Here is a 17,436-nt window from a genome sequence, read left to right on the forward strand (position 1 = left end):
GTTACAGAAAGAAGCCAGGAGAAATATTTCCTTCTGCACTGCTTGATGGCATCATTCAACAGGAAGGTTGAACCAGAGTACACAGGTGTACACTACTAGTTATTGTCATGAAGACTTACTCAAAGAATATTACAGCCTGCCCCATCCCACACCCAACACCACAGCAGAATCAAATAGGTAGATTTGGAACTTTAAAACTGTCATCTACCACATTCCTACCTGGAGGAACTATGACAAACAAGATTTAGACTGCGGAACTCTAACACCGAAGCCATTGGTTAGGATTCTGTTTTCTCTGCTAGAATGGTGCCAGAAGAAACTCATGTGTGGTTGGGATCTTAATTATCTACTGATGCAATACTTAAGGGTAATACTTCCATCCATATTGCTCTTAGGCAGAGTGCTCAATACCCAGACTATGACCCAGTGTGCCCTAACACTCAAAGTCCACTGTCCTCGCAATGAGAGTGATGAAACACATGTAGACTGGATAGCACAGAAAATTCAAAGGTTTTTCTCTTATCATTGGGAGGTGGCAGGAGGCCTTGTGTATGTTGAATTTATGTGCAGGCAGAGTACCATTGGAGTTTTATTCCTAGACATTTTTGGTTTACTTATACTTTGAATAAAGCTGATTGCCTTTCTATAGGCCAAGCCTTACATTTCCCAGGATTCATGAGCTTGTAGTATCTAGATTCCAATACTCAGTGCAGGAATAAGTCACTACAGACACTTTTGAATGTTGACAGAGTTTTGCTTACCTTGGTAAAGAAAAACAATTTGCCTTAATTTTTTCACTTGGGTTGGAGGAAAGTTTTGGTAATGAGAAATAATTTTCACTCAAGACATTTTGCAAACAATCAACTGTATTTAGATAGCAATGTCAGAGGCAAGAAGTAAAGTTTGAGGCCAGATTGGCTACCTAGCTAATTTAGACTAGCAAATGCTGCTGGTGAACCTATTTTTTAAAAAAAAGAAAACTAAACCTGAAATTAAAAAAAAAACAGAACAGCAAAACCAGTAAGAGGGATATGACTCAGGGGTACATATTTGCCTAGCATTTGTAAGGATATGATTTTTGATACCCAGAAACTCTAAGCAAGTAAAACCTCAAAAGATCCCCAAAAATATTACTGTATTTTGTGTACACACATATACAAATCAACAAAAAATTTAAGATATTCCTTCAACGATGAATTAAAAGGCAAGTGGTTTGGTTAAGTCAGGAACACAATACTGCCTAACATTTAAAGAAACTTGGTGTCGAAAGAGAGGATATATATCAAAGAAGCAAGTGTTCTCTGAAAATAAAAGCTGCTACAAAAATACTTTATTATATTTGTTCAAAGTAACCAGTGTTATTGAAATAAAAGCAGTATCTCAACAAAACCTTCTATACTGCAGTCACAACCAACTTATAAACTTTATTTTATTATAAGGAAGTTATTGTTTCACAACTTTAATTCCAGTGTAAGACTCAAATTATACATACCTAATAACATATAGATAGAGATACAAATGTATACATACATGTACACATGTATATATAAACATATCAGATGATTACCTAGCTTCATCTTGTGGAGAAGAAGTCCAAGTTATTATCTCTTCATAAAAAGCAATTACAATCTGAGGGCATCTCACATTAGCCTCTTTTGCTGGCACCAACTAAACTTCATCTGAATCTTTCCACTTCATCATAAACATCAATCCTCCACTACTTTGTTCAGCACCAATTATCTGTTCAGGTCCTCGACCCCTAGCAAAGCCCCTTGTGTTTTCACCTGCATTTCTTTGTTCATTTGATGTGCTACCATCAGACAAACTAGCATTGTGAGAATTTAGAAAAGTCTCAATTAAGTCTGGACAATGTATATTTTTTTCTACTTCCCAGGTATTATCAGTATCTGAATATCCCTTCCATTTCAAGAGATATTCTACCTTGCCCTCTACTACACGTCGGCCCACTACTTTCTCCACAGCAAATAGTTTAGCCTCTGCCTTTGGACATTTTATATGCTTGCCATATGGTGTCAGTCTTCTTTTTGGTAGTATCCTTTTCTTGGGAGCCATTTTGAATTACAGATGTGAAGAGCTATTATTAACCAAGTCAAATGCTGTGGGTCCCAATCCTGCAGTGACTCTGGCCCACGGGCCTCAAGCTCCAGATACTCTCAAGTGGATACACTTTAATATTTTCTAGTAAGTCCTGGAAAAACAAAAAAAAAGTCTGATTCAAATGGGAACCTTCCTAAATCAGAATGCCTTCAGAATTGAAACTGTACATCAGTGTGCCATCTTCCTTTGCTTCACTTTCGCCTGTTAGAAATAGAAAAACTAATCACACCAGAAAAGCACTCCACAGCGTCAAAAGCTAAACTGTCATTCTAAACAAAACCACAAAAGTAGGTCAGGCAAGACTGAAAAATATACCTACCAAGAAAAATCAAAAGCAACTTAGGAAAACTAAGATTAAAAACAAAACCTCCTGAGGAAAAAATTTGCATAGACTGTGGAAAGGTTTCACCATGTCCCAAAAGAAATGTACTCATTACCTGGCTTATGAAATGGTAAGCCCTCTGTACAATACATTTACAATTACAACAAAAATATCTAATAAAGTGACAAACAACTCCCCACAGTAACTACAGAGAAATACTCACGATTACCTAAAGAGGAACATTGATTTAAATTGTACCATATGTCTCCTCTGAATGCAGAAAAATCTGGAAGGTAGTGGTATATATTACCAAGAGTAAAGTAAAGAGCTGTCAACACTGAATTCCAGTTTCAGGGAAAATACCCTTCAGGAATTGTGGAGAAATAAAGACAGACTTGGATAACAGAACATTTAGGATCATTTCACAAACAGATGTAGCAATACTGAGGAAGTTCTACTTATGAAAAGGAAACAATGTCATAAGTAGGCTTTGGACTTTAGAAAACACCCAAGAAATATGTGAAAATCATGGTGAATGAAATAGACACATCTTTCCTTGTGCAATTTTAAACCATGTTCAAAGGAAAGATGGTAATGTCTGATACTGGGTTCCATCTATATAAAAGAAATTGATGAGAAATTTATATTCTCAGAGCTAGATGTGTGGATAAGGGCATATTAACAACTGCTACAAAACACAAACCTCTGAGCTCAAATTTTAGTATAACTAAAACCAATCACATTGCCAAAGTAGGAGGATTAAAGAACAACCTAAATGAAAATAAGTTCTCTACATGTTAGTACCAAAAATCTTGATAAGAAAGCCAGGTGCATGTGACTCACTCTTGTCACCAGAAAATTCATAGGCAAAGAGGATTTGTCTCTGGTCTTGATGGGTCAGGAAGGGGAGGACCCTTGTTCCACTCTCAGGATACATTATTTGAAGTTCAGAGGTGGGGCCCAGTAGAACCCAGAGACCAAGACTATACTTTCCTCCTCCTATGACACCAAGCAACAGCAAGAGGGAATGTCAATTGTAAGAGACCGGAAGTAAGGTTATTTGCCCCAACTGCAGGCATTAGTGGATACCCAGAGAAGATTTCAGATCACCTGAGCCAGGACCCTGATGCAAAACAAAGATCCACAGGTAGCACTTAAAACCTGCTCCCAAAAAAGCACTTGTCATCTCATCTCCCCTACCTGATGGCAACTTCAAAGGACAACCTGAGGACCAGACCTGTGGACTCAGCAAAGTGGCAAACAGCCAGGTGGCAATGTGGACTGCACCAGTACTTCCAGAGGAATCCTCGGGAGCCGTTAGGGCTTTTGGGCCCCCAGCCAGCGTCGTCTGTGGATGATGAAGTTGGAGAATCAGCGTCCACCCAAGGTCTCTATACCCAGACCTCACACACACACACACACACACACACACACACACACACACACACACACACACAACACACATCTTCCCTCTTCTCAGGGTGCATTTGGTAAGGTTACCCAGGGTCCTCATGTGGCCTAGTGACATCCTTTCACACTCCACTGCCCAGAAGCTCCATCCAAGAGCAAGCTGTACCCCAATGGCACCAGGTGGAGGGGGGAGATGTATTCTCCCTATTGCTGGCATCCTGGGATCCCCTGACAGGAACCCCATGGCCTGCCCCATAGCACAAGAAGGGAGTAACCCTCACCACTCTAACGTCGCTCCCAAAGAACAACTTGTCAACCCTGTTCTGTCCCTGCCCGCGTCTTCAAAGGACCCACTGAAGATCAGTCCTCTGGAGCCCCTTAAGTGGCAAACAGCCAGGATTCAATTCCCTTAGTGTCAGGACTTCCAGTGGCCACCACAATGATTGTTAGGACCTCTGGTGCCCCTTCAATGCCTATGCATCATGCCGAGTAGGCTCTTGACCCCAGGCACACATTTCCTCTTAGCCGTGTAGACAATCTAGATGCCCAGATTGACACAGAGTGTACCAGCACCCACTCCTGACACTGACGATACCATGCACAATGAGGGCCCATTTACACACAGGAGGAGGCAAAGAAATGAGGGTTTGACATGGGGCTGGGAGATATTCAGGTGTGTACTCACAACCCGGCACTGCACAGGTGGAGACACACCCCTGTCCTGTGTTTCCTTTATGTCTTCCAATTACCCCTGTACCAGCTTATGTTTTTCTTTCAGCGAGAGTCATACCACCATGCCAAACCACTCTTTGTGTGCTACACTGGTACGGGGACTCTGATTCAGGGTTTCACCAATTCAGCGCTGCTTTCTTCTTTCTAATTGGCACTATTATATCTTGTGACATGAAAACAATACACAGAAGCAGTTTGTTCAAAAGAGTGATTCCAGACCAATATTTGTATGGCTTTCCCAGCCCATGGCAACACCTATGTCAAAGTATTAAGTAGGATAAAAGGATTGGGTACCACAGCTTCTAGATTCACCACTTTAGCAAACCCAGACCATGATAAAATGCAATACTTCTCTGTCAACAATTAATTCTGGCTACAGACTTCTGTCTCCATTTGGTGATGAAGCTCAGTGAATGAACTGCATTCTTCCTCTCATGATGTGTTTGTTGCAATTCTGGGCAGGGGGGGGGGGCATGGCAACAAGTGTCCTGTGCTCATAATTGCCTCCTTCACTGACTGGCAGCTTTACCTTAGGGGGTGCAGTAGCCCCAAAGGCACCAGACAGAAGAGGGAGGGATATTTTGTACAACTACTGGCACACTTAGATAACCAGAGAAGATTCCACATTGTCTGATCCTGGACGCCAGAGCAGAAGCTAGTAGCCATAGTTGGCACCTGCATCCTTCTCCCAAACTTGCACTCATCATCCCCTTACTTTCCACATGGTGGCACCACCAACAGACCCAGGAAATGGCTTCTGGAAAACAGCAAAGAGGCAATTTCCTCTCCTGTCTCATTGCCAACTCAATACCTGTGTGTGGCTGCCAATTCTAGTGCTCAATGCAGGCACCTGCAGACAGTGCAGGTGGCTGCTCACATCCCAAACCACCACTCTAGCACAGAAGCTACAGCACACTGTCCTCATGTTAAATTATAATTTGAATAAACTAATCAACACTTCCCTTAGACCAATTTATGCTTCCACCCTAGCACAAAGGACCCTGCCACTCTGACACCTTTTGTGTTTGAGTTGCCTGTGTGTTCAGGTGTTTGTGAGTGTGCATGGGTGTATATGTATTTGGGGGGATATGAGACTAGGATTTATGGATTAATTCAATTACATTTAACTTTCTTGCTTTTGGGGGGAAATCTGTTACCTGAACCAAATCTCCAGTTAAAAGACCTGTTTGTTTTTTGTTTGGGGGGGGGTGAAATCTATTACCTGGACCAAATCTCCAGTTAAAAGACCTGCTTATTGGGCTGGGGATATGGCCTAGTGGCAAGAGTGCCTGCCTCGTATACATGAAGCCCTGGGTTCGATTCCTCAGTACCACATATACAGAAAACGGCCAGAAGTGGCGCTGTGGCTTAAGTGGCAGAGTGCTAGCTTTGAGCAAAAAGAAGCCAGGGACAGTGCTCAGGCCCTGAGTCCAAGCCCCAGGACTGGCCAAGAAAAAAAAAAAGACCTGCTAATTTGTTGAGATTGATGCTAGCACAAATTTTCCTGAGAAGTTCACAAACTGAGTCTCTGATTTTGTTCCATGAATAGCTAAGCTAATGAGAATGAAACACCATAACTAGCGGAAATCTTTTTTTTTTTTTTTGACAATACAGGCCGTACAGAACAGTAATGGCAACATCAAAAGTTAAATAGGCTCACAAGTCTTTCAGCAACTTTCCTGACTGCTTCTAGCAAGGGAGTAGTTGTGGAGAATCTTTTTTTTTTTTTTTTTTTTGTACTTGGGCTGTCTCTCTAGGAGTAAAAGTTTCTCTGGAGTGCTAAAACTGGGATGTAGGAGGGAGCTTAGCTAGGGCTCTGCTGCTCCTCCACCATCTTCCCGGAAGTCAAAAAAGCCATTTTAACATGATATCTCCACACATCTATCCTAATGACTATATGGTGAGAATATAAAATATTGAGAAACATGTGACTCTCATTACATGCTAGTAGGAATACAAAATGGCAAAGATAGTATGGAAAAGTCTGGCAATTTCTTTTCTTTTTTTTTCCTCAAATTTTTATTATCAAACTGACGTACAGAGAGGTTACAGTATCATACGTTGGGCATTGGATACATTTCTTGTCTTTAGCTTTCAATTCTTGCATATCTTTTCCTCTTTCTTCTTTCATTGTTTCTTGCTATTTCTTTCTTTTTCTCTGTTTTTCTGTTTCTCTATCTCTGTCTCTCTCTCTTCCTCCCTCTCTTTTTTCTTTTTTCTTTTTTTATCTTTGCCATTCCTTCCTTCTTTCCTCCTTTCCCTTCCCTCCCTCCCTCCCTCCCTCCCTCCCTCCCTCCCTCCCTCTCTCTCTCTCTCCTCTCTCTTCTCTTTCTTTCTTTCTTTCTTTCTTTCTTTCTTTCTTTCTTTCTTTTCTTTCTTTCTTTCTTTCTTTCTTTCTTTCTTTCTTTCTTTCTCACTCTTCCTGGAGCTTGAACTCAGGTTCTGAGCTCTTCCCTGAACTTTTCAGTCCAATCATATAACTTTACAATCCAAATTATGCTATTGGAAAGAAGAGAGTCACAGGGGCACTCAAACTGTAATCCTCAGATATCAGCTTCCATAACAGTAAAGATTACACACCGGAGACAACAGGAACCCAGCTTTACTCTCCTCTCTCTCTCTCTCCTCTCTCTCTCTCTCTCTCTCTCTCTCTCCCTCTCTCTCTCTCTCTCTCTCCTCTCTCTCTTTATTGTGGTGTTGTGGTGTAGCTAGTAGGGCTTGAAATCAGGCCTCATGCACTCTCTCAGGTATTTTTTTCTCTGATAAGTGATTTTCTATCACCTGAGTCATGCCTCCAATTCCTGGCAATTTTGTTTAACATTGAAAATATACTCTTCAGCGAAGTGTCAGTGGCTCAGGCCATAATCCTAGTCACTCATTAGACTGAGGTCGGAGGATCGAGGTTCAAAACCAGCATGTTCAGAAAATTATCCATGAGACTCTTACCTCAAATAAACTAATAAAAGTCAGAAGTGGCATTGTGGTTCAATTATAGAGCACTAGAGAAACTATTCTTAACCAGTATGAGGTTCACAGACATCACCCAGGCCCTAGCCTTCAAGCCCCAGTATTGGCAATAAATAAATAAATAAATACATACATACATACATACATACATATATATATATATATATATTTCACAGAAAACCCTAAACTTATAATTAATGTCTGCTCAGCAGTTGCAATACTGGATATTTATGGGTATTTACCAAGAGAAAGTAAATTTATGTTAAATGGAAAATTCTTCGAATATTTACACTCCTTTTTCTTATTTATTTTTGAAGTACTGGGGCTTAGTGCTTCAACTATATCTTAGCTATGCACTTACACAGGCTTTCCTACAAGTGAGTCAAAAACTCAAGTCCTTTGTGCTGAAACTGTTTTCTTTTGTTTGTTGTTGTTGTGGTTGTTGTTAGTAGTAGTGGTGGTGGTACCAGTCCACGGGTATGATCTCAGGACCTCAAATTGTCCCTGAGTTGTTCTGCTCAATTCTAGTGTTCTACCATGTGAGCCATAACTCCCCTTTCATACCTTAGTGGTTAATTGGAAACATGAGGGTGTCATGGACTTCCCTGCCCAGGTTGTCTTCATACTGCCATCCTCAGCAATGAAACTCCTTTGTTGTTAGGATTGCAGGCATTAACCACCGGGTGTGCCTCTGCTGCAGATTTTCCTGTCCAAGGGCGCACTTGTGCTGTGATGATCACATTTTAAGACTTCCTAACCTACTTAGAATAACAGGAGTGTACCACCAGGTGGCAGCTCTCAGTTGAGTTCTCTAAAAATGTTTCTGTACTCGCTGGCCTTGAACCATAATTCACCACATCTCAGCTTTCCAAGTAGCAATGATAATACATATAAGCCACAGGCATCATGCTAGAAGTTTTATTTTGCTTTTGTGTATGTGCATGCCTGGGAATGTGTGTGCATGTGCTGCTAGGTTTGTGAATTTGTGTGGTTGTACACATATGACCTTAAATTATCACTCAGCTTTCTTGGCTGGCACTCTATCACTTGAACTATGCCTCTAGTCTGCCTTTTATTTTGGCAGTTAATTGGCGATAGGATTCTTGAAGACTTTTCTGCCCCAGCAAACTTCCAAGCTCTGTCCTCCATATCTCAACCTCCTGAGTAGTTAAGATTATAGGCATGGACTACCAGCACCTAGCTCATTTCATTAGTGGATTAAAATGTGGAGCATATTTGAGAATCAGTAGCTCATACCTACAATCCTAGTTATTTCCCTAAGAAATATTTCTGAGACTCCCAGTTCAAAGCCAGCTGCAAATTTAAATCCATGAGACTCTTATTTCCATCCAACAAGCAACAAATCTGAAGTGGGGCTTTGGCTCAAGTGGTAGAGGACTTTCCTGAGCAAAATGGTAAGGGACAGTATCATACTACTGAGTTCAAGCTTCAGTACTAGCAAAGTAAAATAAAATGGAAACAATCTAATGTGCTTTAATGGGTAGTTGAACTGGCACATCCATACTATAAAATTTTACTTAACAGTAAAAACATATGAACTGATGTACTTCTGCAAACCTCAAACAGATATTGCTCAGTGAGTAAAAGAATATCCAAAAAGTAAGATTTCAATTTTCTAATATTCCCAAATGAAAATATTACAGAGATGGGGAACATGTTGGGGTTGCCAGGTGACTGTGACAATAATTGTGGCAAGAATGATTGTGGTAGAGAATCTACACATGCAGGAAAATTGCATAGAACTATGTACTCAGTTCCAGATAGGAGTGCATGAATTCTAAATAAGTGCTGTGGTTTGTACTAATGTCACACTCTTGGGTTTGTTATTGTATTCTAAACTATATATGATTTTTTGAGGAAAACTAGGTGAAGGCTACATGAGACCCCTCTGTACTATACTACTATTTTTTTTTTACAATTACCTACAAAATAAATATAATGAAGTGAGGGAAGTCACTTAGAACTCACATATTAGCATATTGTGAAATGGAACTACATCTTTAATATGGAAAATAGGCAAAATACAAAAGAGTCTAATGATATCATGAAACTGTTAATGATATCGAGTGTATGTGAGATCTTCACAATAGCATCAGCTACATTCACAAACCCCTCCATTTCTCTTTGTCTGTCCCTGCTGGAAGCAAATATTCTTTTCTGATAAAGAAAGGAACTCCAGAATGCCTTATTATATTTGATGCAAAAAATATCCAAAGTATTACAAATACTACTCCAAAACCAACACATCAAATTTATTTTATTAGAATTTAGTTATTCTTTCAAATATTGATGCAAAACACAAGACTAAGATTGTACATAAATGTTTAAATGAATATATAATATGCAAATGCACACATATATTATATATATATATATGAATAATTACTCTTTCATTTTGAGGGCCAATAGAGCCTCCGTTCATAAAAAGCAGTTACAAGTTGAGGGCAGTTATCATTAGCCTCTTTTGCCAGAACCAACTCAATTTTAGAAGAATTTTTCCACTTCATGAAGAACATCATTTCTTCATTATGGTCTGAAACACCAAGTATTCGTTCAGGCTCAAGACCCCTAGCAAAACCACTTGGATTTCCACCAGCATCTCTTTTAACATTTGCTGTGCTATCATTAGATTCACTGCCAGATGAACTCACTCCTTGAGAATTTATAAAAGCCCTGATTAAGTCAGGACAATCTAAACTTTCTTCTGGTTCCCAGGTATTAACAGCATCTGAATATCCCTTCCATTTCATGAGATATTCTACCTTGCCAGCTACTACACGCCGGCCCACTATTTTCTCAACTTCAAATACCTCAATCTCTGCTTCTTCAATTTGTTCACAATTTCTAGTCTGTTTCTTTCTTCTTTTTGGAAGTGTGGTTTCCTTGGAGGCCATCTTTTAATTGCAGATTTGAGGAGCTATTACTAACCACTTCAGAAACTCAGGTCTTGATTCTGCAGCAACTCTGGATAGTGAGCCTTAAGCTCCAGTCGACTCCGATGGAGATATTTGTTAAGTTTTTATGGTAAGTACTGAGAAAAGAAAAAACAAATACCAATCTGAATACATTGTGAAACATTCTAAATCATCATGCCTACTAGTTCTGAAAGAAATGTCCATATCTATGGCATGTTCCTCAGCTTTTAGCTGGGTTCTAGTAATAGACAAACAAAGCAGAACAGACAAGCACTGACAGGGCATAAATGCTGAATTGTCATTGGAACCACAACCACAAAGGCCAGGCAAATCTTAAAAATATCCATTACAAGACACACCATAAGCAACCTATGAAAATAAAAATTTTTAAAAATTCTAATAGCATTTAGAGAGAAATATATTACCTACAAAGGAACACTGAATTAAATGCTAGCATAGCACATTTCTCTTATGAAACCAGAAAAGTCTGCAAGGCAATGGTATGTTTTACAAGTATAAATTACTGTCAACTCTGAATTCCAGGGTCAAGAAAAATATGCTTCTGCAATTGTGGGAAATAAAGACATACTCAGATGACAAAAAAATTAGGAAGTCTTCTCTAGGAGATGAAACAATAATGAGCATCTAAAGGAAGCTCTCCATACAAACATGAAGCAATAGCAGAAGGAGTCTTCAAACTCATAAAAGAAAACCATGAAATATGTAAAATTCAGGGTGACTATAATAGACACGCATTTCCTTTTTCAGTGTTAAATCAGATTGAATTGTTGAAGGAAAAGTTGTAATACTATCTGATATTGGGTTTTATGTATAGAAAAGAAATAGATGAGAAATGTATATTCCAAGAGCTGTACCTGGGGATGAAAGATAGAACAACTGTCTAGCAAACACCAAGTGCTGAGTTCAAATATCAGTACAACCAAAATATAATACATTCTACTTGTAGGAGAATAAAAACCTACCTATATGAAAATAATTCCCTCCACTTTAGTTGAAGTAAAAAATAATGACAAGAGTAGAGTAGGACTAATTAGCTACATATATTTTCATAGCTAGAATGACTATGAACTAAACTGTACAAAGTGTACTGAAAATGCCTAAGTCCAAGTATTTGATCACCCCACAGAAAGGCAAAAAGGAAAACAGGAGTGAGAAACAGAGAAACTGGCAGAAAACAAAAATATAAACTATTATACTTAATATAATTTTCCCCAAGTCTTTCCGTTTTCTTACAAATGGGGCAATGCCATTCTTTCTAAGGGAAGCATAGAATTCCATTGTGTATATATACCACTTTTTCTTGAGCTCTTTGTCCCCTAAGAGACATCTGAAGTGATTCCATATCTTAAATCTGGAAAACAATACTGCAGTGAACATGGTTGTGCAAAGCAAAGTAAGCCAAACCCAAAGAAACATAGGTTGCACGTTTTCCCTCATTTGTAATAGTTACAATGTTACTATAAATGGACAAATAAGCCCAATGGATAGTAAAAGACATTGAACTGTTGATGTTTCTATTTTCTGTTTTATTTTTACCTTTTGTTGCTGTTGTTGATTTCTGTACACTTTGTCTTGTAAGTAAACTTATCTGATTTGGGGAGGGAAGAGAAACACAGATATGGTGGAACAAAGGATGAACTAATACAGTAGTGATATTTACTAGACACGATACTGGAAATGAAATATACAAATGGGGTGAGGGTGTCGGGAGGAAAAACTGGGAGAAAATGAGGGAGTGAGTGGAACTTTCCAAATATAAATGTTCTCATTACCTGACTTATGGAACTGTAACCCCTATTTCATCACATTTACAATACAAATTTTAAAAATGAAACAAAAAAATAGTATGTTCAAACCTGAAAGAAAAAAATATTAGACTTCTCAGGTGCAAGTGGTTCATGCCTTTAAACTTGTGACTGAGATTGTGGGTCTTAGTCTGTGGTCAGCCCAGAAATAAGAGTTCTAGATTCCATTCTCAAAACACCTAATAAATATTAGGGCAGGTAGAGTGGTTCAAGTGCTAAATGAAGCATCAGCCAAGCAAACATAAAGTTCTGTATTCAAACCCAGTACTACCAAAAAAATACTATACCTAAGCCCAATAATTATGTTCAAGTAAAATGGTGAAAATACATGCATGTAAAGTTATTCACAAAAGATTTTTTTTTTTTTTTTTTTTTTTGCCAGTACTCAAGGTCTGAGCATTGTCCTTGGCTTCTTTTTGCTCAAGGCTAGCACTCTGCCACTTGAGCCACAGCACCACTTCTGGCCATTTTCTATATATGTGGTGCTGAGGAATCAAACCTAGGGCTTTACATATATGAGGCAAGCACTCTTGCCACTAGGTCTTATTCCCAGCCCTCACAAAAGATTTTTAAGCCCCTGCAAGACTGGTTGTCTTCCATTTGAGCCATCCTCGTAGTTCATAAAATAAATTCTTTTAAAATAGTAATATATACTGTCTCCAAGAAACTTACCTCAGGACTAATAGCACAGTGAAGGAAAGAATTGAAAGGCAGAGAACAATATATTATACAATCCAGGATTTGCAAAAACAGGACTGGCTACTGTTTTTATTAATATCAGATTTCCAAGAGGTTTCAAACAGCTGAGCCATCTAGGATATGAGATTTCTCCAGCAACAAATCCTAACAACAAAAGTGAAATGTTGTTTATCAGAGAAGCTTGCTAGAAATTCAGAACTGGTCACATGGAAACATTTGCTTAGCACCTGACAAAATGTCAGACTCCTAGGAGGAAACCACAGCATAGACACACTGTATGTACAAATGGCTTGAACTCAGATTAACAGTATTATAAATCCTAGTCAGATTTTATGGGAACATTCTTTAAATCTAAGTTACACACCCATCCAGAGATTTGCTTTGCCATGAGGCCTTTCTAAGTCAAGCTGTCAGGTCTGCTGGGTTAACTCTTTTCTGTTCGGTTGGAAATCAGGAGACTTCTTATCCCATGATTAACCACATTTATGCAAACAAATTATGCAGAGTGAGCCACTCTGACTAGTACTACCAATGGTGAAACTCCTAAAATCAAGTTCCTAAATGTTCACAGAAGCTTTGCTCTCTTAGTTTGCATAAGTTTTATAGTATTTTGTGACTTCAGAATTATCCTAACTCCAATACCAAAGACAAAACTGTACATATTTATCTTTCATCAACTTTCACACAATATCTGCAACAAAATATTAGTAGTAAACAATCTGTCAAGGTCTGAAACTCAATTTTACTATTTCTACACAGATTGTATTGCAATCTGTGCAAAACAGATCAAAAAGTCAGTTTAGTCAATTCAATATTCTACACGTTAAGGAAATTACATGTGATAAAACTCAGCCTTCACTTATAATTTTAACAACTCTCAGGAAACTATGCATAGAGGATTCCTTTCTCAAGTTAAGAGACCCTACTAGAAAAGCTATAGTTAGAGTTGAAAACTTGAGTGAGAGTAAGCAAAGGGTGCCCTGTCTTATTTAAGGAGGTGAAGAACTATCTTCCCACTAATAAATACTATATACACACATCCCAGGAAGCATGTAGACAGGGGGTTCACACAGACTCCACAGGCTGCTGAATGACAGTGACAGTTTGGGACCCTGGTAATTGCTTGAATATGTAGCCCTGTCATTTGGAGCCTGCTGAGCTTGAACCTTCCAGTCTATCTTGTTGGGTTTATGAGTGGAAGGAAGATCAGACGTGGTTCCACCTTTTGACCTAAGCCAAGTCAGTCCTCTTCTTACAAGCTTCCCAGACTTATCTACAGCAATAATTACTAATTGGTCCACTAGGAATGGCTAGTGGTGGAAGGTGACTGCCTGGCAGGGAACTCTCCTAATATGGCTGAGCTGCAGCTGCTTCCAAACTCAAGGCCCCTCTTCCATCCTCCTCCACCCTTGCTACTTCCTCATACATATTACACACCTCTGGGCTTTTTCATTTGGGCCTATAGAGGTGGAGCAAAAATTTGAAAATAAATTTCTGCCTAAAGAACTAATAATATGTGCTAGCTCTAAATGTTTCCCGTATATCCCTTTAATGAATTTATGTACAGTGAGTTTTCCCAAAGAAAGCATTAGGCTAAAGATCAAGTTTCCGTTTGGCTAAATCCAGAAGTGATTGTGAATTTTCTGAAGTTTATCCAACTCTGCTGAGTGACTTTAAGGTTTGCCTTTTATCTTCTCTTTTTTTTATTTGTGTCAGTGGTGCCTGAAATCAGAGCCTCAGTCTCTACCTTAGGTTATGCTCAAGAAGGAAATATAACACTTGAACCCTGCCTCCAAATCCAAAATTTCCAAATCTTGAATGGCTAAAATATACATATATGTATTCATATATATAAACATGTGACCACATATATGTATAAATATGTATATACATAAGTAAATATTTTATATGCATATATTTTATAAAAGTATGTGAAAATATAAATATTTATCACATGTATGTGATGAGATGTGACCTACAATATGTATATAAAACTGAATTTCACACAGCCTTATTTCTATGACCGGCTGCCTATCTCAGGAATTCATGTTTGACATTCTTCCTTGTCACATTTTAAAATTGGCAATGTCTGGCTCATTCCCAAGAGCTTTGGCTGTCTCACTTTCCATTATCAGATTTCTTGAGCATCACAGTAATTTTTATCGAATGGTGATCCCACATTTACAGTCTACTAAAGAAGAGCAGCTAAATTATTCTCAGAAGATAAAATCTGGTATACCTCCCATTTCAAAAATACTGTGTTTCAAGATGGGTGTCTCTGGCTCAATCCTATAATCTTAGCTATTCAGGTGGCAGATGTAAGGTCTGCAGTTTGAAACTAACCCTGGGTAGGAAATGCTATGGGACTCTTATCTCCAATTAATATCCCCAAAAAGCTCAAAGTGGAGCTGTGGATCAATTGCCAGAGACCAAGCCTTTAGCAAAAGTGCTCATGGATAGGCCCCAGGCCTGGAGCTCAAGCTCTACTCACCCACAAAAAAAGTTTGCTATGACTGTGATAGTTATTCATATGCTAATTGAAATGGACTTACTTCATATTTGATATTTGAGTTGAAATTCTGAGAGATAGTTTTATTTAAATTATACTGTGTCTTCCAATGTGTTTGCTTGTTTGTTTGATTTTTGCAAGTCCTAGGGGTATGTACTCAGGGCCTGAGCACTGCCCATGCCTTCTTTTTACTCAAGGCTAGCACTACCTCTTGAGCCACAGCTCTACTTCTGGCTTTTTCTGTGTATGTGGTGCTGAGGAATCTAACCCAGGGCTTCATGCATGCAAGGCAAGCACTTTACCACTAAGCCATATTCCAAGACCCTCTTCCATTGTTTTTTTTAAACCCTGCAGCTAATATTATTCTGGTAAAGAAAAAGGAAATGAAAAAATATTTGCCTTATGATTGGAGCAAAGGAAGGGTGCTTTCTAGTACTGCTAAACAAAAGCCTATTTAAATCTAAGAGACTTCCAATTCAAGGTTTCCTTTGTGTATAACAGTCACATTTCTCTTTAAGGGATTATCTGCTAAGATTAAGCATCTTTCTTCTCAGCATTTAAAAAAGAAATAACTGTGCCATACATTTCAGATTATGTACATGTTCCTTATTTTTAAGTTAATATCAAATCTACCAAATCTACTTCCTCCTCTCTTAGCCCATAATGAATGCAGAAGTATTGAAAGTGTAGGTTTTGTTTTATAAATGGCACAGATAGTTTTTACTTGTGCTTATAAATGTTCTATGTGTATATTAGGAATATTTGGAGCAATAGGAAGAAAAGAACTCATAGCATAGTAATAAAATGACTTCTTATTTGATAATTCTTGGTGTCAACAATTTGTTCTCTCAGAAGTTATTTTAATGGCTCTCTTATAGAAAAAGAAAGGACTCGTGTACACATTAAAGAGCATTTTTTTATTTTTTGATTATTTATTTGTTGTGAGCCAGACCTAGGGCTTGAATTCAAGATCTGAGCTCTGTCCCTGACCTATTTTGCTCAAGACTACCACTCTACCACTTGAGGCACAGCTCCAATTCTGGCCATTTTGTGATTCATTGGAGATCAGAATTTCATAGAGTTTCTTGCCTGGACTGGTTTGGAGTCATACTCAGATCTTAGCCTCTTGAGTACTCAGGATTACAGGTGTGAGCCACTGCCACCCAGTTAACACATTAAAGTTTGATAGGCTCATCCTACACTGTTAGGTCTCCAAGCTCTAGGATCAAGCTTTCTTCAAAACCCATTCTAGAAAATAGTTTATGTTTTAAAATAGAACACTGAAAAAGCTAACGTTCCTGTGAAGTTCAGCAGGCCTAGGGCCTACACAGTCCATATTCTAATTGTGAATCCTCCTGTATGAAGTTGGATAATCAGTGCTAGAGAAAGAGATAAAATGGAAAGAATTTTTTTTGATGAAATCTGGGTGCTTCTAGGCATGATTACTACAAAGGGAAGACTGAGCAAGATGGCATTTCCAGACAAAAGGTGAAAACAGTCACTCTTTATTCCTCTGAAAGTTTTACCTTCCATGACTGTGGGTCAGCCTATTGCTATGGAATCTTCCCAATCCAGTTGAATGTTCTGTTTGGGCAAGGAGCTTGAGAGAACAGAACTCCTCAGCTGTCTTTCCCCTGAAGACCAGCATTATCAGTGCCTGTAAGTATGTGAGATATGGGGTACCCCAGTGTCTGCACTCTTCACCATGACTACAGAGGGAGCAAGGTATCAAATGCTCTTGGAGTGTACCTAAATCAGGACGTTAGAAAGCCTACAGTTGTTAAATATAAAATCGTTGAAGTTGAATAAACAGATCAATGTTAGGTAAAATGCAACTAAAAGACCAGGAGATTCTTACAGCCAAATAACTGGAAGGGGGTTGTGGCTCCAAGAGAAAAGAGGCCACCTTCAGTGAAA

The 17,436-nt window shown here is 38.7% G+C and overlaps 1 protein-coding gene across 1 annotated transcript; it reads right to left on the reverse strand.

Annotated features, from left to right (window-relative positions):
• Positions 1–9,960: 9,960 nt before the first annotated feature.
• On the reverse strand, positions 9,961–10,464 carry LOC125343149 (chromobox protein homolog 3-like). Its single transcript, XM_048335420.1, has one exon. The coding sequence runs from the start codon at positions 10,462–10,464 to the stop codon at positions 9,961–9,963; it is 504 nt and encodes a 167-aa protein (XP_048191377.1).
• Positions 10,465–17,436: the final 6,972 nt, after the last annotated feature.

Source organism: Perognathus longimembris, chromosome 28 (genome assembly GCF_023159225.1).
Source record: "Perognathus longimembris pacificus isolate PPM17 chromosome 28, ASM2315922v1, whole genome shotgun sequence".
Lineage (NCBI taxonomy): Eukaryota > Metazoa > Chordata > Mammalia > Rodentia > Heteromyidae > Perognathus > Perognathus longimembris.